General features: G+C 51.3%; 10 protein-coding genes across 10 annotated transcripts; 5 read left to right on the top strand and 5 right to left on the bottom strand.

The window, feature by feature from the left end:
- Positions 1-1,520: 1,520 nt before the first annotated feature.
- On the bottom strand, positions 1,521-1,889 carry AYO20_04341 (hypothetical protein; the record flags this gene model as incomplete). The annotated part of the gene is made up of 1 exon (XM_022642639.1): positions 1,521-1,889. One exon carries the CDS (start codon positions 1,887-1,889, stop codon positions 1,521-1,523), a length of 369 nt encoding a protein of 122 aa, XP_022501457.1.
- An 878-nt stretch (positions 1,890-2,767) lies between these two features.
- On the bottom strand, positions 2,768-7,847 carry AYO20_04340 (hypothetical protein; the record flags this gene model as incomplete). The annotated part of the gene is made up of 2 exons (XM_022642638.1): positions 2,768-7,738; positions 7,794-7,847. The coding sequence occupies 2 exons, from the start codon at positions 7,845-7,847 to the stop codon at positions 2,768-2,770; spliced, it is 5,025 nt and encodes a 1,674-aa protein (XP_022501456.1).
- A 1,392-nt stretch (positions 7,848-9,239) lies between these two features.
- AYO20_04339 (hypothetical protein) lies at positions 9,240-12,021 on the top strand (the record flags this gene model as incomplete). Its single annotated transcript, XM_022642637.1, has 3 exons — positions 9,240-9,566; positions 9,614-10,258; positions 10,336-12,021. 3 exons carry the CDS (start codon positions 9,240-9,242, stop codon positions 12,019-12,021), a joined length of 2,658 nt encoding a protein of 885 aa, XP_022501455.1.
- Positions 12,022-13,595: 1,574 nt separating this feature from the next.
- On the top strand, positions 13,596-14,726 carry AYO20_04338 (hypothetical protein; the record flags this gene model as incomplete). Its single annotated transcript, XM_022642636.1, has 1 exon — positions 13,596-14,726. The coding sequence occupies one exon, from the start codon at positions 13,596-13,598 to the stop codon at positions 14,724-14,726; it is 1,131 nt and encodes a 376-aa protein (XP_022501454.1).
- A 766-nt stretch (positions 14,727-15,492) lies between these two features.
- AYO20_04337 (hypothetical protein) lies at positions 15,493-16,554 on the bottom strand (the record flags this gene model as incomplete). The annotated part of the gene is made up of 1 exon (XM_022642635.1): positions 15,493-16,554. The coding sequence occupies one exon, from the start codon at positions 16,552-16,554 to the stop codon at positions 15,493-15,495; it is 1,062 nt and encodes a 353-aa protein (XP_022501453.1).
- Positions 16,555-17,117: 563 nt separating this feature from the next.
- AYO20_04336 (hypothetical protein) lies at positions 17,118-17,555 on the bottom strand (the record flags this gene model as incomplete). Its single annotated transcript, XM_022642634.1, has 1 exon — positions 17,118-17,555. One exon carries the CDS (start codon positions 17,553-17,555, stop codon positions 17,118-17,120), a length of 438 nt encoding a protein of 145 aa, XP_022501452.1.
- Positions 17,556-19,809: 2,254 nt separating this feature from the next.
- AYO20_04335 (hypothetical protein) lies at positions 19,810-21,434 on the top strand (the record flags this gene model as incomplete). The annotated part of the gene is made up of 2 exons (XM_022642633.1): positions 19,810-20,434; positions 20,506-21,434. 2 exons carry the CDS (start codon positions 19,810-19,812, stop codon positions 21,432-21,434), a joined length of 1,554 nt encoding a protein of 517 aa, XP_022501451.1.
- A 1,357-nt stretch (positions 21,435-22,791) lies between these two features.
- Positions 22,792-24,153, top strand: AYO20_04334 (hypothetical protein; the record flags this gene model as incomplete). The annotated part of the gene is made up of 1 exon (XM_022642632.1): positions 22,792-24,153. The coding sequence occupies one exon, from the start codon at positions 22,792-22,794 to the stop codon at positions 24,151-24,153; it is 1,362 nt and encodes a 453-aa protein (XP_022501450.1).
- A 44-nt stretch (positions 24,154-24,197) lies between these two features.
- AYO20_04333 (hypothetical protein) lies at positions 24,198-25,635 on the bottom strand (the record flags this gene model as incomplete). The annotated part of the gene is made up of 3 exons (XM_022642631.1): positions 24,198-25,180; positions 25,238-25,422; positions 25,493-25,635. 3 exons carry the CDS (start codon positions 25,633-25,635, stop codon positions 24,198-24,200), a joined length of 1,311 nt encoding a protein of 436 aa, XP_022501449.1.
- A 530-nt stretch (positions 25,636-26,165) lies between these two features.
- On the top strand, positions 26,166-27,182 carry AYO20_04332 (hypothetical protein; the record flags this gene model as incomplete). The annotated part of the gene is made up of 1 exon (XM_022642630.1): positions 26,166-27,182. The coding sequence occupies one exon, from the start codon at positions 26,166-26,168 to the stop codon at positions 27,180-27,182; it is 1,017 nt and encodes a 338-aa protein (XP_022501448.1).
- Positions 27,183-27,396: the final 214 nt, after the last annotated feature.

Raw genomic sequence — 27,396 nt, 5'->3', positions numbered from 1 at the left:
CCTGGATCGCAAACACAGCTGCGAATTGTCGGCCAAATCAGAACCTTCCATCCGAGGAATTAACAGCCATCAAGAAAGTCGCTGGTCTGGCCATCCAGACGTTGACCTTGCTCCCTTCTCCGCCGCCGGTACCTTGCATTGACGGGTAGCACAGTCGACCCACTGGATGGTCAGCCTTGCGATGGTCATAGAACAGAACAAAGAAATTCTTGCGTCAGGAGATGCACGGGAGATACAGAGCCCATCGCCCTAGGGATGCAGTCACCAGGTCGCGGCCATGAAGGGGCACACAGCCTTCGTACAGCTGCTAGTCCTCTTGTAGCCGAAAGGATCCCAAACTGGGAATCGGGAGGTTTCCTTGGTCGATCCGGACTTCACTTCCACGCCTCGCAATCTCTTTCTCTTGCTTTCCTAATACGCCTCTTCTCCGCCCTCCTATGCTATCATACTCCCCTGCTATGCGTATTCCTGTCATGGATGGTACCTCGTTCGCCGGCTTTGCATTCGTGGCGCTAAGGCGTTCGATATACTTGTCTGCCCACCCCTGGCAAATGTAAAGACAACCTTTAGGCAAACCTGACTCTCGAGGCTCTTAAAGTACTTGCTGGGTACGCCTCTTTGAGCAAGAGTTCCCCCACTAAGAATCTCTGCGGCGTGGACCCCTCTCTGTCCCTGACGACATCTGAATCTCTCCCGCGTGCTTGTCATTGGTACCGGGTAGTACTGGGCGATTGAGTCTGGTTGGAGAGGCCACTGGGCATTGTCGAGAGAGTTGCCTTAGCTGCACCGCTTGTTTGTGGCAGCGACCAGTCTGCTGTTGATGTCCTCAGTCTTCCGGTCTTGCAGAACAGGTCACCGTTTCGAGTTCCCTGATCGATTTATTTCCTTTCGCAAAACACCTTCTGCCACTTCACGGCCCTTGCCCAGACCCCTGTATCTTGCTCTCGGGGTGAACCCATACACCGGGCCCCCCCAAGAGTGCAAGTGACACGTTTATTTCCAATAGCTCAACAAGATGTCCAAGATCCTTGATCGCCAGTATGACCAGATTCTTCTCCAGCAGACACGAAGAGGTTTCAACACCGAGCCCAGTCGTCCAAGGGGTTCCCATTTGTCATCGGCTTGGCCAGCAGTTACTGAGCTGGCCGCTTCGAGTGCCTGAAGCACCTCAGCCATGGAAGAGAAACTCCCACGCCAGCAACCCTGCATTATCGCGCCAAACGGCAGATGATCGACCTCCGGGAATTGGCCATTAGCATATCATTGTTCGACCAGGCGTCTTCGATCGTCCAGTGTTTCAAGTTCATGGTACGGGGTTCTGCCTGTCATGATTTCGTATAACAAGCAGCCGTACGCGAAAATTTCGGTCTTCTGACTGATTGGCGGTATTGATCGTCGGTAACTGAACCACTCATAACACGATGTAGCTTCTTCGCCGTCAATGCTGCAACATTCGAAATCGATGATTTTTAAACAATCTCTGACTAAGATCATGTTGTTACAACCAAGGTCAGCATGAATTATCCCATTTTGATGCATATATCGCGTTCCTTCTGCAGCGTCCATTGACCAGCGAAGTCTTGTGCACAGCGGAATTTGATCTGCATTCGTCTGTTGATGCACTGTCCGAAGGGCTGTCCGCGTTCGAGGACTATGGAACCCTCCTCTGTGGCGCCTAGATATCTCACAATATTTGGATGTGAGGCGAGGCGGACAAACGCGCGACGCTCAATATCAGCATCGTTCTCCTCGCCATAGTATTCTTTCAGAATTCTTTCCTCGTCAATCCCGCAAACAATTCCTGATTTGCCAGCAGCGAGGAACTCGGGTTTGTCAAGATCTAGAGATATTCTGGGATTGGTATCTTGGTCGCTCTGCGAGTGATGCATTTCGAGGTAAAAAGAGAAAACATCTCATTCAGGCTGTGGAGACATGTACGATATGTACATACAGCGATGCGGGTAAATAGAGTATTTGCTGTCTTCATATATTAGTTGCCAAGCATTGCCAAGTTTGGAAAAGCTCGAGGTTAAACTTTTAAAATCCCTGGCCTCCCAGCGCCATCATCCCCAATTTCCCTTTGGATTTCCAGGAAATGGTGAAGGTATCCACCATGAGGATGACTGCAAACGGCTCAGTTCTTCAATGTTACACTTGAAACCCGGCGATCTTCTGGCAATCAATGAAAAAGAGGCAGTTTTTGTGAAGGCTGGCGACGGTGTTGCCCTGATGATGATGGGCTATCGCCTGGAAATGTTGGAGGAGAATGAAGAGGGCAGATAAGAAACAGCACCGGGGCCGACGGCGTGAATGGATGAGATGAAGGCTCGAAGAAGCGTTGAGCTGTGGCACTCCCAGGAATTTACCAACGGCGGTCGAAAACAAAACAGTCCAAGCGGCTGCCGACGAAAGTGGAACTAACGTTTTGACCATCAAACATGCTGTCGTACACTGTCATATACTGGCTGTGCACGACACGCTTGCACTGTGGTGAAACTACAAAGACAATGAGCTCGGCGAAACCATTGGGACTATTACACATTGTCATCTTGAGAGATCCAGAAGTTTGCCAGACGTCGAGTCGTCAAAGAAAACACGGCATCTCCACGGAACGATATCTTGTGCCAACAGCAGCTCCATGCGATTGCAGCCAAAACAGAACTCCAAAACGATATCCAAATGCACATCTATCTCATGTCTCATCCAACCATGTCGCACTCAACTGTCTTTGTGCTTCATCTGTCCAACCGTCGCCCTTGTCGTATAATCACTCGTCCGAAAATGCCGCCGAGGAACCATCGTCATGGAAACCTGTATCCTCATCGTCCTCATCGTCATCAAAAGTGTAGACGCTCGGCTTCTTCGCAGTCACCGCTCGCCTGGCCGGCCTCGCCGCCGGTTTCTTTGCAACCGGTTCGTCCGACTCGGAGGCTGAAGGTGACTTCAGAATATCATCTGCCAGAGCATCCATGTCGTCATCCGAATCCACCACTTTCTTCTTTGCAAGTCTTTTAGCATAAGCCTTGGCGACTGGAGATTGCTCCACCTTCTTTGTCGCCGCCGGTTTCTTCGGCGCCGCCTTCTTTGTTTTCGCTGGCTCATCCTTCACTGCTTTTTTGGCAGGGCCCTTCTTATTTCCTTTAGGCGGAGGGACATCGCTCTCGCTATCGTCGCTGACAATCTTCTTTGTCTTCTTGGTTACAGGCATCTTCGCGAGCTTCGTTGGGCCTTCGTCTTCGTCGGAATCCTGGACAAAATTGGTGTCATCCTTATTTGTCACAATGATAGATCGTCTCGGAGACTGTTGGGGAGCAAGCATCTTGTAGTCGGTCTCATCATCCGAGAGATCCATCGAGGCTTTTGCTGTTGGCTTAAGAGCTGGCTTATAACCATGACTGCTGCCTGGACGAGAAACGGAATTGGAGAACAGGGCACGCGCTTCAGCACCGCTATCGGTGTTGAGATTACTTGGTAGACCTTTCACCATATCGCCAAGATCAGCGAGTAGGTCATCTCCATTGTCACTCTCAGAGTCACTCAACAATGCATAGTTTGTCGGCTTTTTGGTGACCGCACGTGCTTGCCGGGGTGCAGCTTTGGGAATAGGGTTCTCGTGGTCAGACTCGTCCTTGACACCGTTGGTAAAGCCATCGTTGCCAGGCTCCGCAACGCCGTCCTCTGGCTCCTCAAGAGGGTCACTGGCACCATCAGTATACATGGCTCGCTTCTCCAAAGCATTCTTCAAGGCATTGGTCTTCGGCGCAGCATACGCTGTAATGGAGCGCTGTTTTGCAACCTGAACTGGCTTCGGAGCAGGCGCACTCTTCTTTGCCTTTGGAGCAGACTCCTGGAAATCAGAGTCGTCGTCCCACGCATCTCCGAGTCCTTTTCGCTTCTTGATGGTGGGCTTTGTCGTTGCCGCTGTAGCAAACTTCTTCGAGACTCGACGGCCCTTGCGGATGTTGCGCTTGCGGTTGTGCTCGTCCTCCAGCTGGAACCTCCATTCCGCAATGAATTCATCAAGGTCATGTTTCCAGAGATCCTCTTTGGATTTCTTCATGAGAACATCGATTTCCTCCTCTTTGTCCCCGATCTGTCGTTGAAGTCTCTCAACTCGCTCTTGTGTCAGGGACCACAGAGCCATGCCGAGAAGGTAGTCGTAGGCGCTGGCGTCAACCGAATCTTCTTCGGTATCATCCTCGTCGACAACGGGCTCGGTCTCACCTTGTTTAGCTGCATCTTGCGTCTTTGGGAACGCATCAAAGCCAAGCTTTTGAAGTTCTGCAATGAGTACAGCCTTTTTCTTCTTGGAGATACTCAGTTTCCCATCAATTATCATCTGAATAAACCGAGCTTGATTCGTGAGCCGTCTGAGGTCCTTCTGCATTTCTTGCAAAAGCCACTCTTTGCGCTTGGCATACAATTGCAGACGATAGCTGTAGAATTCGTCCATGATGGCTTCGACATTCGCATATTTTGTGATACGGCCTTCTGGATCAAACGCCACAAGATTTGATGTTGCCACCGACTTTGTGAGTTTGAACTTTTCCACAAGGCCTTCTTCAAGGGCCGACTTCATGTGCTTCTCGTCCAATTGGATGATGAAATGTACCGTGTCATGGGTATTGTAATCCTTGTAGTCCTTAATGAACGATGGGGTCTTCTCTGCTTTGAGGATCTCTTCCAAGCGGTCTTTGAAATCTTGCGTCCACATGCGGATAGGCAATTCTGTTATCTCAACTTCAGTGTCACCAGATTGGCGGATGATACCACTGAATTGATATCTATCAGGCCCAGTAGCCTTGACCTCACCTTTGAATCCGCGGAACCAGGGTTGCATTGGCTTCCACTCTTCACCGGCCATTCTTCGTTTCAGGTTTTCCACAATGTCTTCTGGATTGTAGTTGGGAATGTAAGAGCTCCAGCCCGTGCCGATACCATCGGCACCGTTGACAAGGACCATGGGGACAATCGGTACGTATACCTCAGGTTCAATCCTCTTGTCATCATCAAGGTTGTAGGAGAGCAGGGGTTCATCGGCTTGGTGGAATAGTTTCCTTGCAAAGGGCGATAACCGGGTGAAAATGTAACGGGCGCTTGCAGAATCGCTACCGCCCTGGTTTCGGGTACCAAATTGGCCAGAAGGTTCCAGTAAGTTGACGTTGTTCGATCCGACAAAGTTTTGCGCCAATCCAACAATCGTCTGTTGGAGAGATGTTTCACCGTGGTGATACGCCGTCATACCACCAACCATACCCGCCAGCTCAGCAACCTTCATATCCTTCTTTAAATTGCGCTTGAAGCAGGCATACATGACTTTTCGCTGACCGGGCTTCAGACCATCCACCACTGAGGGGATGGATCGGATGTTGTCGGCCATACTGAACAGGATTAGCTCTTTGTTGACAAAATCGGTGTAAGAGATGTTTTTGGTTGTGTGGTCCAGAAACGTCCCTGGCTTGAATTGCCGCAGCCACTCCTTTCGCTCGTCCGCCTTCTTCTTGGAAAAAGCAAGTTCGATCAAAGCAGCTTCATCATCCTTCATGACGTCGAACTCTTTGTGATGCTTGTCGATATCATTGAAGTATTGCTGAGCATCCTCCGCCGTGCTTGTTCCCAACCCTTTGTAGTATTTGTTCTCCCATCCACGTTCGTGCTTATGAGCTTCTTTCCATGCCTCGTACTCTGGCATGGTGTAGAAAGAGCGAGATTGGGTCGGATTCTTTGGGTCGCCCTTCCACACCTTGACAATGGGCGTAATGAACTCGACCAAAAATTGGGGGATCTTGAGCAGGCTAGGGAATTGAACTTGCAAGAAATTTATCAACAACCCTTTGATATGACTTCCATCATGATCTTGATCCGTCATGATCATGAGATGTCCATATCGGAGACCATTGGTGTCGGTGTATACCTTCTTGTGCTGCAGACCCAGGAAGTTCTTGATGTTTTGAATCTCAGCATTTTTGGAGATCTGGTCAATAGAAGCATCTCGGACGTTGAGAAGCTTGCCTCGTAGCGGGAACACACCAAATAGGTCAGGACCGACCACGGAACGTCCTGCCATCGCAAGACTTTTTGCCGAATCACCTTCGGTCAAAATCAAAGTACATTTGTGCCCTTCTCTCGTGCCAGCCTTATTTGCGTCGGTCAATTTCGGGTTGTTCATTCGGCTTCGTTTGCTCCCGTCGGATTTCTTGAGGATCTGGTCAGCTTTTTGCTGTGCAAAGTGAAGAATGTTGCTGACGACTTCGGTTTTTGCAACCTTCTTCATAAATTCGTCGGAAATCTGACATTTGCTTCCAAACTGACTGGCTTTTGTGGTCAGTTGCTCTTTGGTCTGCGAAGTGAAAGCTGGATTGACAATAAGGGCGTTGACAAAAACGAAGATATGGTTGCGAATCTGATTCGGCTTCATTTGGGCACCGCCTTTGTTTCTTTTCTTGACAACGTCCATGAGACGGTTGACGATCTGGTCAGCAACATAATTGACATGTGTACCACCAGAGGTGGTGGCGATGGAGTTGACGAATGACACCTGTTGGAACGAGCCATCAGACACGGCAAAGCCAATTTCCCAACGGGAATCGGGAGACTCTGTGATGATTTCAGAGTTGTCATTTGCGGCCTCCTCGCCACGCTCCTTCTTGATGGCTTTGGTATACATTTCAATGTACTTCTTGAAGTTTCTGATGGGAATCATGGTGCCGTTAAGCTTGACTTTGACCCCCTTACAGGTGCCAGCAAGATCATAAACTCGACGTTTGAAAAGCGCTTCGAGGTCGTCATCCATGGCCGTCATGCCGAATTTCGCAAAGTCGGGGTAAAATGTCACTTTGGTATAGTCTTCCCCTTTGGAATCAGTAATCTTGGCCTTTCCCATCTCAGACATATTCTTGGTCCAAGTCTGCTTGTATTTCTTCTTCTGCTTGGAGTCGGAGGTCTCTATTGTGAATTCGGTGCTGAAGATATTGGCGAGTTTTGCACCGTAGCCATTTCTGCCACCTGTGATCTTTTGTTCGTTGTCGTCGTAATTTGAACCGGTCAAAAGATGGCCGAAAATCATCTCTGGAATGTAGATTTTTTCTTTCGAATGAATCTCAATAGGTATACCACGGCCATTGTTCCACACGCTGACCTCCCCCTTTTCACGGTCGACTGTCACACGGATCTCATCCATCTTCTTGTCATTTTGCTTGTTGTCTGCCGCATTGACCAAGATCTCATCGAAAATCTTGAAGATACCGGGGACGAAAGATATTTCGCGAAACTCCATGCAGTCTTGTTCTGTGTTGTAAACCCACATTTGTCTCTCTGTGCGCTCGACTGAGCCAATGTAGGTGTCGGGACGTTTGATGATGTGTTCCAACTGCGTGAGTTTCTGGTATTGCTCTGAGACGCGCTTCTTCTTCTTTTGAGGCTGTGGAGAGTCGGTCGCTCCATCGAGGCCTAAGGCTTCATTGACGACATCACCGAGAGGTTTCTTGTGGCTCCCTTTGACCGGGTTTGGGTTTGGCTTTGCCTTCTTTGCCTGTGGAGGAGTGTCTTCAAGCAGGGACTCATCGTTGAAGGGGTTACCGGCCTCATCATCTGAGGCCTCATCTTCCGAGTCTTTCTTTGCGCGCTTCTTAGGAACGGTGGTCTTTGGCTTCGGGCCAGGTTTCGCTTTTGGAGCTGCTGCCTTCTTCGTCGCGGGCTTGGTCTCAGAGGCTTTCTTGACGGGTTTGGTCTTGGGTTTCTGAGTAGCTTTGTTAGAACTGCGTTCCACTCTTGGAAAACGCGCTGGAACATACAGTAGCGGGTTCAAAGTCCGAGCCATCATCAATGTCGAAAATTGAGGAGTCCATCACGCCGGTCTAATCGGAGAGAAAGGTGAATCAGGAACGCCCAGCAGTTGGGTCGAGGAAAATGCGGCTGTCAACACATGCAGCGCAGAGAGATGTTACTATCTCTCTTATCTTGACGGTTCTGGAAGACTGAGCAGTGCGTTTTCTGATGCGCCGGGGCAGTTGTTGACCTTGTAAACAACGAACACAACCAACCTTGAAGGGGATTTGAGAAGCCCCACAGTCGCCAAGAGCTCGCGTCACTACTAAGCCTATATAGGCAATATTTGTCCTGAACTATCTCTAATACGAAAGCACTGCATTGTCTCGCTCTTCACAGCCAGCTGAATGTTTTCATGGGACAATTATCTATCACGTCATAAAGTACTATGCGAGTCTGCAAATCAGTGGCAGCGCAATCGATGATAGTTTGTGACATTGCCTGTGCTGTGGCAACGAGCCATTGTTAGCCCCTTAAACTGTTGCTCCATATTCGAAAGTCTGAACCGCGGGTCTGCAACTAAGCGTCCAATAGTTCTGTGCCGCGGACTTTACGGTGTCGCCCCAGTTCAATAATAATGCTCCGAATATGAGGTAGCATGCCAGCATGCATAGGCTACAGTATTGATCTTTGTCAGATCGAGTTTCGACTAACTGCTGTAATCAACAGGCAGCCCTTTCTTCGTCTGGGGCAGCAACTCATCGCGTGACATTCGCTCCTCGTTACTGCCCTTGCGGCTTTAGAAGTGTGTCAGAATGCTTCGCCAATACGGCCACCCATCAACTGCATCACCACCACCACCACCACCTCCTCCTCCCCGCAACGCCATTGACGCGTTTCTTCTCCAAGGCGCGCTCTTTAAAACTCACCCTTCCTGCAGGGCCACAATATTTGAGTATACACAATCTGTAAAGAGTTCTATGCAGGGACAATATACATCATATGGCGTCCTTCCTCATCATGATTTAGGACTCGGTACTCTGGGAGCCTGCAGAGAGCCGAAATTGCATGAACAGTGGGCAATCAAGCATTGGGTGTGGACAATTTGGCGGGCACGGCGGACTAGTGCCGAATCCATAGTTTCGAAGCCCCCTGGCCCACCACTACTTCAAACATGTCCGACCTAAAGTACCTATGGACTGTGCTCGCTTTCCTCCTCCCCTTCATCGTCCTTGACGATAGCCATTCCTTGCTTCTTTGCATCGCACTCCCCTCGCACGGTCGCTGGCAGACCTGGCGAGCAGTCTCTCGTTGTGATATCTGTGGGCCATCACAGCTCCCCAAGTATCAACCGCTCCAAAGGGCTCACTCTTTTGCCCGTGGAACCTGGGCTTCTCTTATCACCCCCGCCTCGTATATCGCCATCTCTATAAGGGTGACAGACTGCCTTAGATCTCCCAGGAACAACCAACATGGCCGAAGTTGAAGCCATCCCGCCAGTCCCTTCCGAGACCGTGCTCGACAATGGAAGTGATATAGAACCCGAGAATGTACCTCTACCTCGCAGTTCAATGGTCTCAGTGCGACTGTCAGATATACCCTTTGATCCCGATCTCGACATCATCGCTGAACCAGACATCTCTCAAGAGGCCTCGCAGCCTCGCAGCGGTCCGCCCTCATCTCGCACCAGTCGATCCTCTTCCCATACTTCCGAAAGCTCAATTTCGCTAAATTCCGTTAACTGGGAGGGACTTGAAAAATCGGAGGAACAGGAACAGAGGGACGAAGCCACGGATGAGGTGAGCTCTCGATATCTCTGGCTATAACTGCGGCTAACAAGAGGTAGTCGACGACGTTGTTGCTGGCGCGTTTGGAGAAGGAGAATGCAGCATTAGCCACCAATCCTAAAGCCGGCATCACAACGCCTTCGCGCCCGCGCAAAAACACCCGCCCTCCTTCGGTACAGCAGCTCAAACGAATGGTCGATGGTCCCCAGCGCCAATCTTTGAGATATTCGCTACTTCCTGCTCCTCCCATGACAGAATTGGAATTCTGGGCAGCGTTGGTTCAAGATTATACTCAAACAGCCCAACGACTACCTACTCTGACATCCAACAAGATTCGAGGAGGTGTACCACCACCGCTACGTGGTGTTGTCTGGCCCAGTATTGCTCAAGCTCACGATGGATTTCTACATTCAGAATATCAGAGACTCTCCAATGAGCCTTCGCCTTACGACGGATTGATTGGAAAAGATGTGGGCAGAAGCTTTCCGAACGTGGACATGTTTAGGGAGAAGGACGGCGATGGCCAGAGAATGCTCGGCAAAGTCTTGAAAGCTTTCTCTCTTTACGACAGCAAAATCGGGTATTGCCAGGGCCTTGGATTCGTCGTTGGGCCACTCCTGATGCACATGAGCGAACCGGAAGCTTTTTGCATCCTTGTTAGGTCTGAACACCGCTCCTTTTTTATTGAGAAAGCTGACACCAATGTAGGCTTATGGAAAATTACGACCTTCGTTCATGTTATCTACCTGATTTGTCTGGACTACATCTTCGAATATACCAGTTCCAGCAACTTCTGATTCGACACTTACCACAACTGGCGGCTCATCTTGAGGAGTTAAAGGTCGAACCATTATATGTGTCACAATGGTTCCTGTCATTTTTCGCCGTCACCTGCCCACTCCCTATGCTTCTCCGAATTTACGATGTAATATTGTCCGAAGGAGCAACAGAAACGCTGATGAGGGTTGCGTTGTCACTGATGCAACGGAACCAGAAAAAGCTACTTGCCTCCACCGAGTTTGAGGACGCGATGCAGTTTTTGCTGTCGAGAAGTCTCTGGGACACTTATGCACAGCATGCGGATGATCTGGTATCGGACTTTGTGTCATTGACTGGGTTGGTGAGCCGAGAGTCCCTTGACTCACTAGAGGCAAATTTCAGGCACTCCCAGAATTTAACGGCGGCACCCTCATTGAAAGGTGCCGTGTCTTCGTTCTTGGGCAGATTCTGGGCAGGCTCGTCCCACGCGCCATCTAGATCCCAGAATCTGAGTCTTACAATCCCAGGAAATAACAAGTCGGTTCGAAAATCGTCCTCAGGACAAAGTCTGACATCGACCCTTAACTCGCTTGAGACAACCAACACAGACGTCAGTACACTTGCCACAGACATCTCGGAAGAAACGCCGCCGAAATCGACTGTATCCGCTGCCACCAGCGTCCATTCTGCAATCGTACCTACTCCCGATTCGAGCAATCGCAATCTCCATAACCAGATTGAAGATTTGCTTACAGAACTTTCCAAAGTTCAACGGCAGCATGTGGAACTTGCCCAAGAGCTTCAGAAAGAGCGAGAAGAACGTGAAGAAGATCGGCAGATTGCCCGGAAATTGCTGGAGCGACTACAACGGCAGACAACCGATATCAGAGACTTGGTGGATGTGGACAGCTCCGAGGCCACGGACGAAGATATGGACCTTGACACTCTCATGGCTCAGGCTGAATGTCAACTGTGTCGAGACGGCTCCAAGCGACTATCTGTGTCGCAATCCAAACACCAGCTCCGCAACGCAGTTTCAGAGCTGAAAGAGAAGCATGATGCCGAGGTAACGAGGTGTCGAGATCTCATGAGACAACTTGACGAGCGAGAAGCAGAGCAAAATACTCTCAAAGAGCAGCTGCGAGATGCTCGAGCTCGGATCCAGGATGCGCATCGTGACAAGCAGCGTTTGGAAAGGACGGTCAGCGAGTTGCGCTCCCGCAATAACTCGGTGCCAGACTCGCCTGCCGACCTCTACACCCCTGTCACTGAGTTCCCAGACCTGAAGTTACCTCCCCCAAAATCTGGACTGCGAGAGCTGAAATTGGGCAAACCGGAATTGCCCCGGTCAAGCAGCGTTGGGCCTTACTCTAAGCGTTCAAGCAGCCTCAACGCCCAAGCCGTCCTCGCCACTGAAAACCACGAGCCCATCTCTAATGATACACTACTGCTGGAGTTGGTGAATGCCAAGACAGCTGAGGCGGTGGCACGACAGGAGTTGGAGGAGACCAAAGGAAAGCTAGATGCCTTGCGCAAGATCTTGGGTGGATCGACATCATCCCCTACGACGCGAGCCAGTGCGACCGAATCACCAACGACGCCTGCTGTGCCGGCAAGTCAACCGCCAAAAGAAACTCCCAAATCTACGCATGCGCCGACGGCAAGCACCGGAGGATTTTTCAGTGGATGGGGAAAGCGAGGGAGCTAACGACGATTCCAACACTGCCTCCATTCTTCTACGTACTCATTTAATTGATGATCTAGATAGCCATTTGAATCAACTCATGACTCCAATCTCGACGTTTCCCTGTCAATCTTCCTGCTTATTCATGCATCTGGGATTGGGATCCTGCATTTTAGCGTCGCTGACCGAGATTGGAGACCGCTTCCCCAACAAGGCTGACGCCCCTTTCCTAACAGCAATGTTGGCCTGCCACTCGGGCATGGAGTATATAGGCAAGTAAGTGGTGTCTTGTCTCGACCCTATCATGACTACTTAGCTAATACTCTGAGATCACTATTATAGTTGACTTGTACAAGCCACTTATATACTCTGTCCTCATCCCTAGTACAATGAACAACATGGCCCGAGGGTTCCGCTTCAGTAAATTCATTCCCCTACGGATTACCCCTGACAACACAAATCATGTTGACTATGTGGCTGGCCTGATTGTGATGCTCTTCATCATAGGGCTATCATCAATAATAGTCAGGTCCGTCAATTCCATATGGAAAAGAACGAGTAAGTAAGTTCAAGTGGTAGTAGGACAAAAAGGATTGTATGCTCCAATGCTAGTGACCTTTGAGCTGGAGGTAACTAATTCTCACTGACAGACATAATTCACTTGGTTTGTCATACTAAGTAGTGTTTCCCTCGCACATTATCAAAACAAAAGAAGAAAGAAATTTCACAAGGAAAGAAATAAGTATTTTTTTTATTTGGCCCTGAATTGAACCCCCTCCCTACATACTAGGTACGTCAATATATACACATACACACCACTTATCCCAGGTTGCAAAAACTAACGCATGAGAAAACCCGACCCTCTGGTAAGGTTTTATTTTTTCCTTTAGCAAATTCAAATTGGTAAACAGAAGAGGACGCTTCCGTGTCCATCGTGCCTTCTACAATCCCATGATCATTTCCTTTTTCCTTTCCCAGAGCTCCTGCGCTTTTTCTTTGGCGGAGGAGAGATGAACCTATGATCACACACCTGAAATTACCATGACTGTTGATCGAGGGAGATGCTCGCTTAGTAGAGTTCCTGCAACAGCAGATTGAATGGACTTCAGGGTATTCTCAGTTGGCGGCGACTTAGGGAGATGGGATCCAGAAAGGATGATCAATGGTGAGAGTTCGAGGGTGTGTGAACAAGCCTTACACCAATGTACCATTGTACCAGCTCAAATTGCTGACAGAAATTTGTCCATTACAATATATATGGGTGTGATTTTCTTTTCTCCCTTTGTTCTTCACTGCTGGGTGGGTACATGGTCATTGTTTGGGGTGCGGCAGCGCTGACCAGATTCACAGCAAAAGGTCGCGTCTGATATGTTGACAGCGACTGCCGCAACCGACCTTGACCGATTGTACCCTGGCACTGAACTTGGCGGTCGACTGGACTACGCGCTCAGGCTGAGGCGTCGCTGTCTTCACTTGAGCCGCTCTACCTGGCACAATATCAAAATGTCACTTCCACTTCTCCTCCATCGTCTCGCCATCCATCGATTCCTCCTCAGAGGTCCTACACACACTACGCCACAGCTATTTGTGCTTCAAGCATGGACCATCCATCACGAGAGCAGATGTTGACCAACGAGCGCGATCCTCCTCCGCGCACAAGCCCTCTGCTGGCCCCTTTGGAAGAAGCCATGCATGAAGACGGCAACGCGTGGGTCCAGTCCTTCTCCAACCTGAGGTACGGTATCATGACGAGAAAGAGGCCTGAGGAGATCATGTCCTACCAGGGGCCTGCCGAGCACAAGCTAGAAACTGACCCCGAGATGACAAGACGCTATCAGCTTTGTCTTGACGAACAGAAGGCGCAGTACATCCGGCAGAAGTTGGAGGAGCAGAAGTCAGATATCTTGAGCCAAAGACGGGTGGAACAAGAAGCTACACGGCATCAAGAAAGACAAAGAGAGCTTCGCGCACAACAGCAACTGGCCTTCTACACCAAGCAATACCCCCGTTATGCACAATTCTATCGCCGCGAGGGCCTCTTCCGCGATGACAATGCCGTGGTCAATACTGCAAGACAAGACCCTGGTGACACAGACGTTGAGAAGGCACGACGCTTGGACAAGGGCATGATGAGCTCCCCATCTTACCACTTTGTTGCGCTGGATGATATTGACCAGGAGGCCGGTGCTGCTACCCCAAAACTTGCCAGAACTCAACACAGCACCACAGAGGGAGTCGACGAGGATCTAAGTACCATGACGAGGTCGGTTGGAACGCGAATCCGCAAGACACGACACAACACCTTCCAGTCGCCACATCACACGACAAACCAGGCAGGGCGAAACCATTCTTCAGAGCTACCACAAACACCGTCCGCTGGATTCACTCCCGCCGCATCTGGCGATGAGGCTGACTTCTCCCGGAACATGATGCCACTCACAAAACAAGGTGGACCACACCGTTCTGTCCGAGACGAACCAACTCCTCCCTACCATCCCGACGATCAGTTGTCCTCACACGATTTCAACAAGCCAGTGGCAGAGCGGGTAAAGTCACCAACACTGTCTGATCTGATTGGAAGCGAGACTCCTTCTGAAAATGACGACGACGACAGCGACGGAGACTATGATTTTGATCCAAAGAGTCCATCTCCAGAGCCTCCAAAGCACCGCGACGTGAAAAGTTTTGGACAGAGAAATCGCAAGGGGAGCGGCAGGACCAGGCGCTAGACCGTGGCAGATGCGGTTTGGTGGATGGTGCAGACTGAGCTGTTGGTGAAGCACGAGAGAGTAAGTTTCTGAAGCACAGCTCTGGAGCTTTGGGAACCGAAGACTGACAGAGAGGGTAGGCTTGTACAAACAACATGGATAGTCAACTTCACTGGTTCAAGGAATAACGCGCGGGGGCCGAAGGATTTGGAGAGTATGGCCACCCCTTCGGAGAGAAGCGCTGTCTGTGGGATGATCAGAGCTGTGGTGTGAGCATGAAACAGGTGCAGGAGGGGCAGGAGATACAAGGAATACTTGTTTCAAAGGTCGTCTGTCAGCAATAATCCGTGGTCTATCAGGAGTGACGACAGTGACAACGATGTACAGAAATACCCAGATACATGGGTAGGTAGGTAGGTACCTATGCAGCTGCGTTCGCAGATACGACAAAGCCAAGGAGAATAGTTTCAAGTGGAGAGACATTTTCCCCTTCTTCGACCCTACTCTGTCCTGCTCTGCAACAAAAGCGTTGGCGAGGCTCCAAGCGCAGACGTATGAACGTGACATAGCATGTGTCTATTGCACGAGTATTCCCACTGTCCAAGAAGCAAGAAGCAAGAAGAGAGGATGGATATTTGTCTCGGACGATCAAGCGTCTTCTTTTCCCGCTGGGCCTTTGATTCTGCTGAAGTGGTTGGGTCGAATACGGGGCAAAGAAATGGCAAAGAAATCCCTTGAAAAGTTTGCGTTCGAACAAGTCGTTTCTGCTGAAAAGGGGGGATCTGCATCAATCCTCATCCTCCTCGTCGCTGTCGGGAAAGTCCAAGTCGAGTTTCCTCTTCGGCTGCGGTGGTTTGGGCGGCTTTGGAGGAAGTCCCGCTTGACCCGTCGAGGGATGGCCGGCACTTGCAGTGGCATCTTGACTGCTCTCTCCCTCAAACGTCAAGCCACGCTTCAACACCGGACTTGTCCAGCCACCGGCAGTGGCGGTGGTGTCGTCCTCTTCCATCTCCCCAGCTGTCCCTGTATCCTCTGCAATGTCCTCGGTCTCTCTGACCATCTTCTCCACTTCCTTCTCCAACGCCTCCTGCACGGCCTTGGCCTCCTCTTGTCCAGCACCCGCATCAACCCCCGAATGTTGTCGCTGCCGCTCCAAAAATAGCTGGAGCTGTCCCAATGCGCCGACGCGTAATATGCCTGCATCGGGGAATGACATGCCCATTTGTGCGCGCTGCACGGCGATTGTGTTGTTTATGCGCATCAGTTCCGCAGTTGTTTCGGCAGTATGGTTTTCATCTCTGGCCTCCTCTGTTCCCTCAGGTGCGCTTTCGGCCGTGGCCGAGGGTTCCTCGAGGCCATTTGCAACTGCAGGTGGCGACGTTTGCCCCTTGTTTTTGGCGGCAATCTTCCTCCGTAGAGATTCAGCTTCGGCTTCCCTCGCCGCAATTGTATTGTGTTTGCCGATCCTCGCCGCGAAGGTGAGAAGGGTGTGGTAGTCGACTCTTGCAACTTGCGAATCTTCGTCTTCTCCATCTTCGTCGGAGTCCAGGTCGAGGATTGACGGGTTGATTTGGCTGATCTCCTGTCTGAAGGAGACACACTTTCGAATTGTGTCCTTTAACTGTTCCTGCAGCGTGGCGGCCTCTGCACGGAGGTTTAGTATGCGCGCGTAGTTTTGCTGATGGCGTTGCAGCAAGGCGAGGGACGAGGCGAGCTCGTCATCGTCGGCGATGAGGTCTTGGGCGAGTTGCGGCGCATTGGCGAAGGTATTGGTTTGTGTCAAAGAGGTGACGAGGGCGTTGAGGTGCGTCTCAATGGAGTCCAAGGGCCGAAGAACAACAGAGTCCATGGTGGTCGCCGTATGCAGGAGGTTGTCGGATGTGTCGTTCAGATCGCTGTGAAGGCAGTGGGTAGTGGCTGTTGTATGTAGGTACAGGTTTGGGAATGTCCAGTCGCGCTGCGGTGCGCTGCAATGCAATATTTTGGGCTTTTGATGAGGAGCACAGGGCACCCCACACAAGTGAGTGGCTAGTCACTAGTCTGCTGGTGAGGCTGAGGAGGTGGGCTGCGGATGGAAGCGAGACGCACAGAAACTTAATTCGTACTCGTCTCTCTGACCTCCCACGCGACCCGACCTTCAATATCTCTCTTCTACTCAGAACTGTTCAAATATCCATTCCCTACTGCTATTAAAAGTACCTAGTGCTGCCATGTCACGCTTACGTGTAGGCTCCGTGCAATGTCCACCTAAATCCTCATCGCTGCCGATAATCCGTGCTCCAAATTCGACGAGCCTCAACCTGGCCTTCTTCGCCGACCATTGAGCATTAGCCGGGCTGGATCACACTCTGCATAAACAAGTGCTCTTTTCCAGGTCATGAGAGACACAATCATACCCTAGCGAGTCGGGTATCACTGAAGAACCAGCTTCTCAGTGCGCAGTGAGTAAAGTTTCGCGGCAGCGACTGACTCGGTGCAGTAGGAAACGTCCGCGTGGGATTTTGTGACTGCTGCGGACTCCATTTGCGCTGAGGTGTACTCGATCTTCTCCTGTGCGTCCTTTGTCGTCTTTGATCGTGCTCGGTGGTCTTTCCAATGCTTCCATCCTGAGTAGATACGCTGACAGCGGAGACAAAGTGGTACAGGGTTAAACGAGTACCCATTGACAGCCAAACATTGCACACTGGAATCCTTCATGATCCTCTGACAATCAAGCTCTACCTGGGGTTTGTTCTCCAGGACAATATCGTCATAGAGACTGTCGACCTTGGCTGCCTCCGCGTCTCCAACGGCCGAGCTGTCACTCGCGGTCTCTAGAAAGTGGGAACACAGGCGGCTGATCTCACGCATTTCTTCCCTCTTTACGATGTTGGCTTGATCACGGAACGATTCGGAGCAGTGGTCAACGACCCTGGCAAATCCTTTCCCGAGCCGAAGGCGGGTTATCCTTCTCGTAACATCTTTCCAGAAGACGAAGTGGTTGCAGGTAGGCTGCGTCGCCCCAGTCAGCAGCAACGAGGTGCCCTCGTCATACATCACCACAATAGTTCGTGGTATCGGACACAATCTAGGCAACATATTTTCGGCTCGAGGACAAAGTGCCGGTGACAGCCACCGTTGGGATGACACGAGCTTCGTCTGGTTGGTAGAAATCACTAGCACTGGGGTGGCAACTGGCCACTACCTGCTTTGCCTCATGGACAATCACAGCCATGACGGAGAAGCAGAGAAAGACAAACCGGATGAATCCATTCCAAGGTTTTGTAACGCGCAGGAGCCTTTTACTCTCGCTAGGGTGTCTGAAGTGGTGCTATCTGATTTGGAGACACCACTAGGCCGCCCCGACCGCAAAATCACTCTGGAGCCGTTGTCAAAGTTTAAGCCAGAGATCGTGGAAACCGGTCTCAGAGGAGAGTGGTCCGATGGGCACCCGCCTATTCCGTTATTCGTTCCATCTCCTGAACGAGAAATGGGGAAGAAGGTTGACGAATAGCGAGAGGAACATGGGCGTTTCTGGTTCACAATATGTACGAGCTGCTGGTTCGTCCGGTAGTAGTCATTTATGGGCGTTGGAGGTTTGGCTGGCTGTCTACCGCCAGCCATTGCCAGCTTACCTCCACCAAGACTTAAAAGTATGCTTGGGTCCGTGCCATTTTGGGTTCACACTATTAATTTCAGTGGTTCTCAACCAAGTCATGTTGAAAGAAGCTCTCTTGACGGTATTGACATGCCTGGCCTACGCAGCAGTGTTGGATATTTAATCTGCCCCATGACCACGGTCTGCGAATGTTCGATTCTATCCCTTCCTAGCCATATCCTCGACGTTTCAGATATTGAGGGGGTTCGAATTACGGTAGTATTACTTTTGACTTGGGATCTCCAGCATCATCTGACGCCCTTGCTTCTAGCTCTTGTCCGCGTGCACGACTCGTCCCGTGGATGCTGTATCCTGCCGAGATAAACGTTTCTTTCTTAAAAGATTCCTGTGTTGGCATTCCCTGGTTGATCATTTGAAACGTGATATGGGGGGTTTATAGCAGCGGCACGAGGGAGTGATGGCGAATTGGGCCGGGACGATCGGTGCGATCTCCATCACCCGTAGAGTCAGCGCTGGAATGGCACCGTGAAGAGCTAGCCGCCAAGCCGATAGACAAGAAGGGACGTTTTCGCAGTTTAGGTAGAAAGAGTTATGACAGGGTGTTTTAAGGTTCATTCGGTGCAAGTCTTATGTACATCACCAGTACATGAATTGTGAATTGTTCGTGCGAGTTCGTGGTTGTTTGGTGCTCGTCGTGTTGGCCAAATCTTGGCAGATGCGTGACTTTCCGTCAAGGTCCCGACTCCATGGAACTGGGAAATCGTCAGACGCAGCTTGTGGCGCCTCTCGCTCAATCAGATTCTTACACGACTTCTTGTTGACGGCACACATGTTCTCCATCGAATGCACGTCCTACACCCTCCCAGAAGTCTCAGAGTCAATCGATCCCATCAGCGGCTCCGCATCTTTCCAGCATCTCTAGTTCGCCATTCCACGAACTGCCGCCTGCAGCGTGCACACCTGCATGAAGTGCAGTAGTTCCCTGTGCGTGTGTGACGGTCGAATGAGGTTCAGCAGGCCATATCAGTGAAGACGGACGAAAGACCTCGGTCGCAGCTTGTGGGCTACCCTGGGCATACACACTCAATTCCTGTTGGCCCTGTGGGCATTGTTCGCCCTCATCCCTCCGTTGACTGCTAACTCGATTCAGTGATGACGCTCTCACTCGGGGCGTCAGGGAGATGCCACGTATTTCCATCATCGAACCCTTTGGCCCGATCCTCAGACCATGCAGGATATTCGAAGAGCTGTACCGAGAAAACATGATTCAACAGCCAACCGCATTCTATGTCCTCATGTGGGATCATCCCTGAAGCATCTGCATGCATGGAGAGGAGTGTGGAGGGTGACGATAGGTGGGTAGGCTGGTCTCGTGGAGTCGACTCGGGTGAGGTGACTTCAAGGTACATGCTTGTATTCATTCAGCGCCTATTCGTTCTCTTCTCTTTGTGTAACCCTCCCTCACACAGTCCCTCCCATCGTGTACAGTGCTACATATACAACAAAATGCTGTTGTCACCCCTCTTGTCGAAGGACAACATTGTGTTTGGGCTCCAAATCTTCATTCCGAGCATCATTGCCTATGTCTTTGCGTGCGCCGTCTACAATCGCTACTTCCACCCATTGAGGGATATCCCCGGACCATTTTGGGCTTCAATCACCAGTCTCTGGTACTTTCGAGCCGTGCGAAATGGTCGGGGTCAAGACTACCAACTCCCGATCCACAAGAAATATGGCTACCTTGTCCGGCTTGCCCCAAATCAGGTTTCAGTCGCCGACGCCTCGGCCGTCGACACTATATACGGTCCCAAATATGAATTTACCAAGGGCGACTTTTACAACAATTTCCTGACGCACATTTCCAAACGCAAGGATAGTTTCGCCGAACGGGATGAGGCAGCTCACACATGGCGACGACGGACAGTGGCGCACCTGTACACTCAAGCTGCCGTGCTCGAGTACGAGCCGTGCGTGGACAGGGTAATCGCCCTCTTCCGCAAGCAGATGGATCACTTTGCCGACACTGGAGAAGTCTTCGACGTGTCCGTTTGGATCCGCAAGTACACCTTTGACATCATTGGCGAGATCTTTTACGGGCGAGAAGGTGGTTTTGGTTTCATCAGAGACAACAGTAAGTTCCCAGTCTCGTCTCGAAGGAGTAAACATGACCACCCTAGTCCAGCATTGACATGTACATTCTAGTCGACTATAACAATTGGTGTCATTTGATGGACGTCATGCCCAACCCTGCTGCAGCATTGAACAATATACCGTGGGGTTTCCGAAATCTGTACTTTCTATCCCAGATGATCTATCCCGCGACGCGCGCGGGAGCAAAGGGTTTCTTCACCGTGATTGACCAATCCCACGCAGCGGTGAAGCAGCGTCTGGACGACATGGCCGAGGGGAAGCCGTACAACCGAAACGACGTGCTCAGCAAACTCATCGACATCGCCAACGACCCCAAGAACGACTTTGGCATCCTCGACGTCACCACGGAGCTCTGGGCCATGATCTGGGCGGGCTCCGACACTACGTACATCGCGCTGACGGCCATCTTCTACTACCTGCACAAGAACCCGCCGACGCTGGCCAAAGTGCGTGCCGAGATCGAAGAGGCCTTTGCCAACGGCACCCTCAAGTACCCCGTGCGGTACAACGACGCCATCAAGCTGCCCTACCTCCACGCGGTGGTGCGCGAGGCGATGCGCATGCACGGGTCGCTGGGCACGGGCCTGCCGCGGGTCGTGCCGTATCCGGGGGTGGAGATCTGCGGGCGCTTCTTCCCCGGCGGCATGACGGTCATGATGAACGCCAACGCGGTGCACTTTGACAAGGCCGTCTTCGGCGCCGACGCCGAACAGTTCATCCCGGAGCGCTGGTTCCGCGACGGCGAGAAGGCGGCCGCCCACATGGAACGCCACATGATCCATTTCGGCTACGGCAAGCGCATCTGCATCGGCAAGCACATCACCACCACCGAAATGTACAAGCTGCTCCCGGCCATCCTGCGCGACTACGACTTTGATCTCCAGATGGACGGCAAGGAGTGGTCCGTCTGGCAGGGCTGGTTCCACCAGCCAAAGGACGTCATGGTCACCGTCCGCAGGAGGCACAGCGATCAGGTGTGAGAGCGCGCGCAGGAGATTTGGTCAACTGGACTCTCAAGACCCCCCCGGTCCCCGGTGAGCGGCGGTGGTGGTTGGTGGTTTGGAGTGAGATGTTTTTTGTGTGTGTGTGTGTGAGAGAGAGAGAGAGAGGAAACTGACACCAAGTGAGTACATATCCAAATAATGGAATTAATGACCTCTGCCCTTGTTTTCTTTGATTGTCTGCAGTGTTCGTCCCCAATGCCGCCCCTCTTTTTGCATCCGTCAAAGCTTCCGAAATCCAGGCAAACTCTTGCTGCCCAACTTCACTCTCAGCCTTGCCCGACTAGGAGTTGCGGTGAAGGCGTGCGGTGAAGGCGCACCCTGGTATACCCCTGAACCTGCGTTGCAATCCGCAGCGGATCCGTTCCCACCAGACTCCATCTGGTCAAACACCGAGATGGATGAATCCGGCCAGAAAAAGGATGATGGAAGACCTCGTAATCCAATGTCCCCCGCAACAGACCGAGAACTGCCGAGTTAATATTTCGCCTTCTGCCATGCCTCATCCATTTCCCCGGATGGGCGCTTATGCATTCCAGCTGAGACTTCCCGGCCAATAGCACATCTCTCCGTACTCAGACGCCTTTTCGTGGCTGTGCGAAACTCCCTGCAAAGGTCGCGGTGCCGACTACACACATCTGTGACTTTCAATCCGTGCTGTGTGCCTGGACCTTGATGCACCGCCTGTTTCTTTCGACACGCACCCACTTCCGCCCATATCTTCTCACTCGAGCTCCTGCTCCTTTTCTTTGCTTCTCTTCCACATATTCTCATCATCTGCCTTCACCAGTGACGCGCCGATCATTATAATACCCCAGGAAATTTCGCCCCTTGCCAACGTCGTCCAGGTTTACAAATTATTTGTCCATCCACCTCTTAGGCTCCAAATCGGTCGAAAATGTATTCGTATAGTACTGGAAACCCATTGTCACATCGTCGAACTAAACCTCTGGCGGACGCGGAACCACGCTCCCTTTCTGAGACATACAAAGAGCCTCGCAGCTCCATTCCAGGGCGGCCAGAGTTTTCTCTGGATGTTGCAGGAGATCGGATAGCAAGCGCAAAATCGACGAGCTACACGCTAGTAGGTGGTGAGCCTAGGAGCCGTCGAGATACCATTCCTCGGACATCTCCCAACAATAGTGCATCGCCACCGTCGCGTCTGGGTCGGAGCTCTGGAGTTTGCTGTGAGCCAGGCTTTGCGAATGAAGACAAGGAGTTTCCACTGCCTGTCCCGGAAGAAGAGGCTGTAGCTCAAGCTTCTTCGAGTGATTTCAAAAAGAGCATTCCCTCACCGTCTCACCCCGGCCATGGCCTGTCTACTCGAACATCGGCTATGGCTTCGCGCTCCACCCTGGTCGACCAAGATGGTTGGCATCAGGGAGTTCTGGAGGGGATGACCGGTAGCGTTACCGACGGCTGGAAGCAAGGAGAAGCTGCTAGCTGCACCAGATCGACATCGACGCGGTCACTGCACATCGCAACGCGCCGACTGCCCATCAGAGGACCTCGGGTCACATCACCATTGTTGTTCGCCTTCGACGCGACCGACGGAGGTGACAGTGACAGGGCTAGTTCACCACTTTTTTCCCAGGATCTCGGTTTCTTCGGCGATTATGATGGGAGGGATGAAACCATGGGGACCCATGAAGGCGTCAAAGGTGGCGGAGAATCCTTTGCTCTCCCTTCAACAACGCCCCAAGAGATGGACATTGCATCCTCCGGAGAGGAATCATTTGTATTCAACTCTCAGTCCCCGCCGTCCTTCGACATGGGAAGTCAGAAAAAAATCGAAGACCTCGTTTTGGAGATCAGGCAAGACTTGATACGAGACTTCGTCTCCTACAGAGGAGGGATGAACGTACACACTCCTCAGAGCTCGCAAGAATCACCCACAAGCTCCAACGGCGGAATCCAGGCCACCTCGGGGTCTTGTTCATCGAACAAGCAGGTGAACAATGTGCCAGGGTCGTCCGGAAAGGGCAAACGCCGAAAAGTCGACGGCGATGATGAGTCAAGAAAGCCACAGAGACCGCGCATCGAGAGTCCCATCCTGGAAGATCTTGATGCAGAAGGTCTTCTTGCCTGTCCCTATGCGAAATATGATCCAAATAGATATTCGGAAATGAACCCCAATCTGCATGAAAAGGCGTATCGTCGATGTCGAAGTGTATGCTTGACAAGCATCCCCCGACTGAAGCAGCATCTTTACCGGGTCCATCGGCGGCCGGAATATTTTTGTTCGTCCTGCTATACCGAATTCGAGTCAGAAAGCGACGGCAAGCTTCACGCGCGGGCAAGGCCAGCTTGTGATTTGAAAGACTGTCCCTTTGAGGAGAAGATGACCCACGAGCAGTATAAAGCAGTCAAGCGCAGGAAGATGTGCAAAGACACCACGTCGGTGTGGTATGGAATCTTCGACATACTCTTTCCCGATGCGCAACGTCCAGGCACCCCGTATGTCGAGGATGCAAATTCCCCGCCCATAAAGCAATATGTCAGAGATTACAGTGTCTATCTCAAAGACCATCTACCCCAGAGGTTGTCTGAAATAATGGGTGGTCCTCTCTTTAACGCGGATCCCATGATGTTTCAGTGGCTTCTCAATATGGCCCTGGAGGAGACATTGCCAACGGTCCTGTGGGAGTTGCATGATACATACCAAACACTGGGATCTGTGGAAGGCGCCAAGGTCTAATCCAGTGGACCGAATGGAATATGCACCGGGAAATCGAGGGCCATTCATGGCTTCCGGAAATAGTTCGCAAGCGTGTTTTTCTGTGGACTCTTTTCGACGGTCTTGACCTTCTTTGCTTTCGGCTCATCCGCATCATCACCGTTCTTCTGCGGCCTTTCACCAATTTTAAGCAGGGCCATCAGCTCCTCGAAGGCTTCAGCAGGCACAATCCCACCGCTGGCTTCTTTGTGGCCTCTAGCGAAGCTCTCTCCAAGCCTAGCTCTGAGGCCGTCGGATGACAGATCTGCAGCAGCTCTCAAGCTGTCAATGATATTGACAGGTGGATCTCTTGACCTTGCGCATCGGGCGATACGACAAGAGAAGTTGACCATCCCAGGGAGATAACCTGAATTTGCGCAAAGGACTATTTCCAAAGCTTTGGAGTTCAGATATCCGGCCCACCGAGTGGCAATGACTGGATGCACCTGCGCAGGTGTGTTGATCCGCAGGACAGCGATTCGTCCATCGGGGCTGAATTTTGGAGGTGTATGTGTGTTCAACTCTACCTCCGTATTGATCTCGGCACGTGCGCTCTGGAGTCGTCCATTGCTTAACAGGTCTTTGGGATCCTTTGATGCAAGAAGAGCTGTCCATGCAGTGATAACGTCATATTTCGCGGTTCGCCTGGGTGCGTTGACAAGCGAGGTTGCATCATTGATAGATTTTTTGGTGAACAATTTGAATGCCTCTTTCATGTCTGGGAACGGAGGAGACCACTTCAAGGTATTTCCAAGATCACCATGTGTGCCGATACAAGCGAGATAGGCACAGGAGGAAGCTATGTTGGGTGCCAGAATCTTGCAGATCTCGTAAGTGAGGAGAGACGATGTTGCGACCGGCGGATAATGGCAGGCTGAGACCACCTGAGCACCTTCAGGGAAATGATCACTCAAATGGTGGTCAATAATCAGAGATTTCGTGTAGTGTAGATCAACCACGGGTGGTGCTGCTATTGATCCCTGATCGAGGACAACGACATATGCCGGATCTTGATCAATGGTGTCAGGGTATGCATTAAATCAATGAGGTTCGGTTCTTCGCTTACCTTTCGCAGCCATGGCTTCACGCTCCGACTGGGCATGGATGGTGGAACCCTTCTGAACCAGGTGGACATCGATCAAGGATGGATCAAGGCCGAGGTCCGTCAACGTTCGATATAGGATGACACCTGATGAGAGGCCGTCGGCGTCTTTGTCGGGAACAATGAGTGCTTTCTTGCCACTTGCTGCACTGCTCTCGTTAGCAATGCCATTTACGAGTTCAAGGTTGGGCAAGGAGTCTGTGGCAAGGTCGGTCACACCATTCCTTTATGAAGGCTCTTGCCTCCTCCATAGCAGCCTCCGGAGCAGGCCAGATGGGTTTTCCGGACTCATCGCGCCGTGGCTCAACATCGCAGTAATCTGGAAGTTTGGGACGAGCTTTGGCGGTGGCAGATCGCTTCATTCCTCGCCTAGCATCGGATGGTTGCAAACAGCAGGTGCGAGGAAGACAGGGTGTTGGGTATTTGTACAATGATAGCAATACAGAAGTTTGACACAAGGCACGAATCAGATTGAAAGTGAAGACCTGGCGGGGGATCGTGTTCAACAGCATCCAGGCTCAATCGAGACTAGAACGGATGGCAAGATAGAGGAGAAAGAGAACTGCGACCTGCGACCTGCGACCTGCGACCAGGTGACCCTGCGCGGTCCATGACGTCCATGACTGATAAGTTTTGGTCTGACAGGCAATTTCTTCCACGTGCGCGCTTCGAGACCTCGGATTGATCTGTCTGACAGTAGCGTGGCTCGGGAATGAGTCAGCAGTCCAGGCAACCTCGACGACACCCTGTTATATGTCTTTGTGATCTGTCTCGTGCTTCTCGTCCTATTCATGCATCATTCCTCCTGATATCTGGGGAGAGGTTTATATGATGTTAACAGGTCTGAGCGCCGGCGGCGTGTTGTATCCGAGTACTATCTGAAGCCTGCTCGATGGCATCCGCCTGGTTTCCTCCCTTGTTGCTCCTTCTCTTCTGCCTAGGCGGCCTGTCAATCCCTGCTCACCTTCGCACTGCACATCGACCAATACGCTCCTACGCGGCAATTGGGGACTCTTATGCTTCAGGAGCAGGAGCAGGCACCCCTGGATGGCCACCGTATGCGGATTTTCGGTGTGGCCGTTATTCTGACGCGTATCCCATCCAAGTCGCCAACCACTCGCTGATCAACGTCGAAAAAGCAAAATTCAAGCATCTTGCGTGCGGTGGTTTGACTAGTACCGTCATCCTGCGAGATCAAGTCCCGTATATCGGCGACTCGGACCTTGTCACCCTGACAGCCAGTGGAAATGATGTCAACTTCTTTGTGGTTTTGAATGAGTGCGTTTATCATTGGCAGCCATCGATAGGTTGTGAAGCCCAGCTTGTCAAGGCCAGAGAGATCATCGAGACCACTGCGCTTCTCAACCTGGAAAATATCATCTCTGGAGCCGTTCAGCATCTGAAACCTGGCGCACTCCTGATCGTTACTGGCTATGCCAGGTTTTTTAATGAGGACACCGATTATTGTGACACTGCAACTTTCAGCCAAACCAGACCGTTAGACTACCTGACGAAGACCAAGAGAAGGGAACTCAACCAATTAGTGATGATGTTAAACGATGTGATCAAAGCGACGACAGAGCTTCATGGCGCTGTTTATCTGGACATCGACGGTGCTTTTGATGGACATCGATTTTGTGAGCCTGGGGTAGAAGAACCAGAGATTGATCGAAGCGACACTTGGTTCTTCAACATGCCACCACCTGAGATCACACTCTCCCTCGTCGGGTCCGCGTCTCAAGAGTTTTTGGGTGATGAAGAGGGCATGCCAGACCCTCAAGTCGTTCCTGAATGGCCACAGATAAAGAAGTGGAGAGTCTTCCACCCCACCGGACCAGGGCATCATGGTATATCAGAGGTGGTAGTGAGAGAGATCCTGCGCCGCTCGAGCCCAGATCGCCGTGAGTAGGCATGCGGATCTGAGGGTCATAGTGCGGCTTTTTTGTTCATTTCTTGCGGGCATCTTGTAGGATATGCGGGTGTCTGTACCAAGATGTATTGCCGGGTTTTGTACTTATTGGATCAACATTTTGTTTGCTTTTGGTTTTGTAGTCTTTGCTTAGAGTAATGTTGATATCTACAGTACCACTTCCAGGCAATATCCAGTGCAATGAGTGGCTTGG

Source organism: Fonsecaea nubica (genome assembly GCF_001646965.1).
Source record: "Fonsecaea nubica strain CBS 269.64 chromosome Unknown Scaff22, whole genome shotgun sequence".
Taxonomy (NCBI): Eukaryota; Fungi; Ascomycota; class Eurotiomycetes; order Chaetothyriales; family Herpotrichiellaceae; genus Fonsecaea; species Fonsecaea nubica.
Note: the sequence above shows the minus strand (reverse complement) of the source record. Positions and strands in the feature narration are given on the sequence as shown.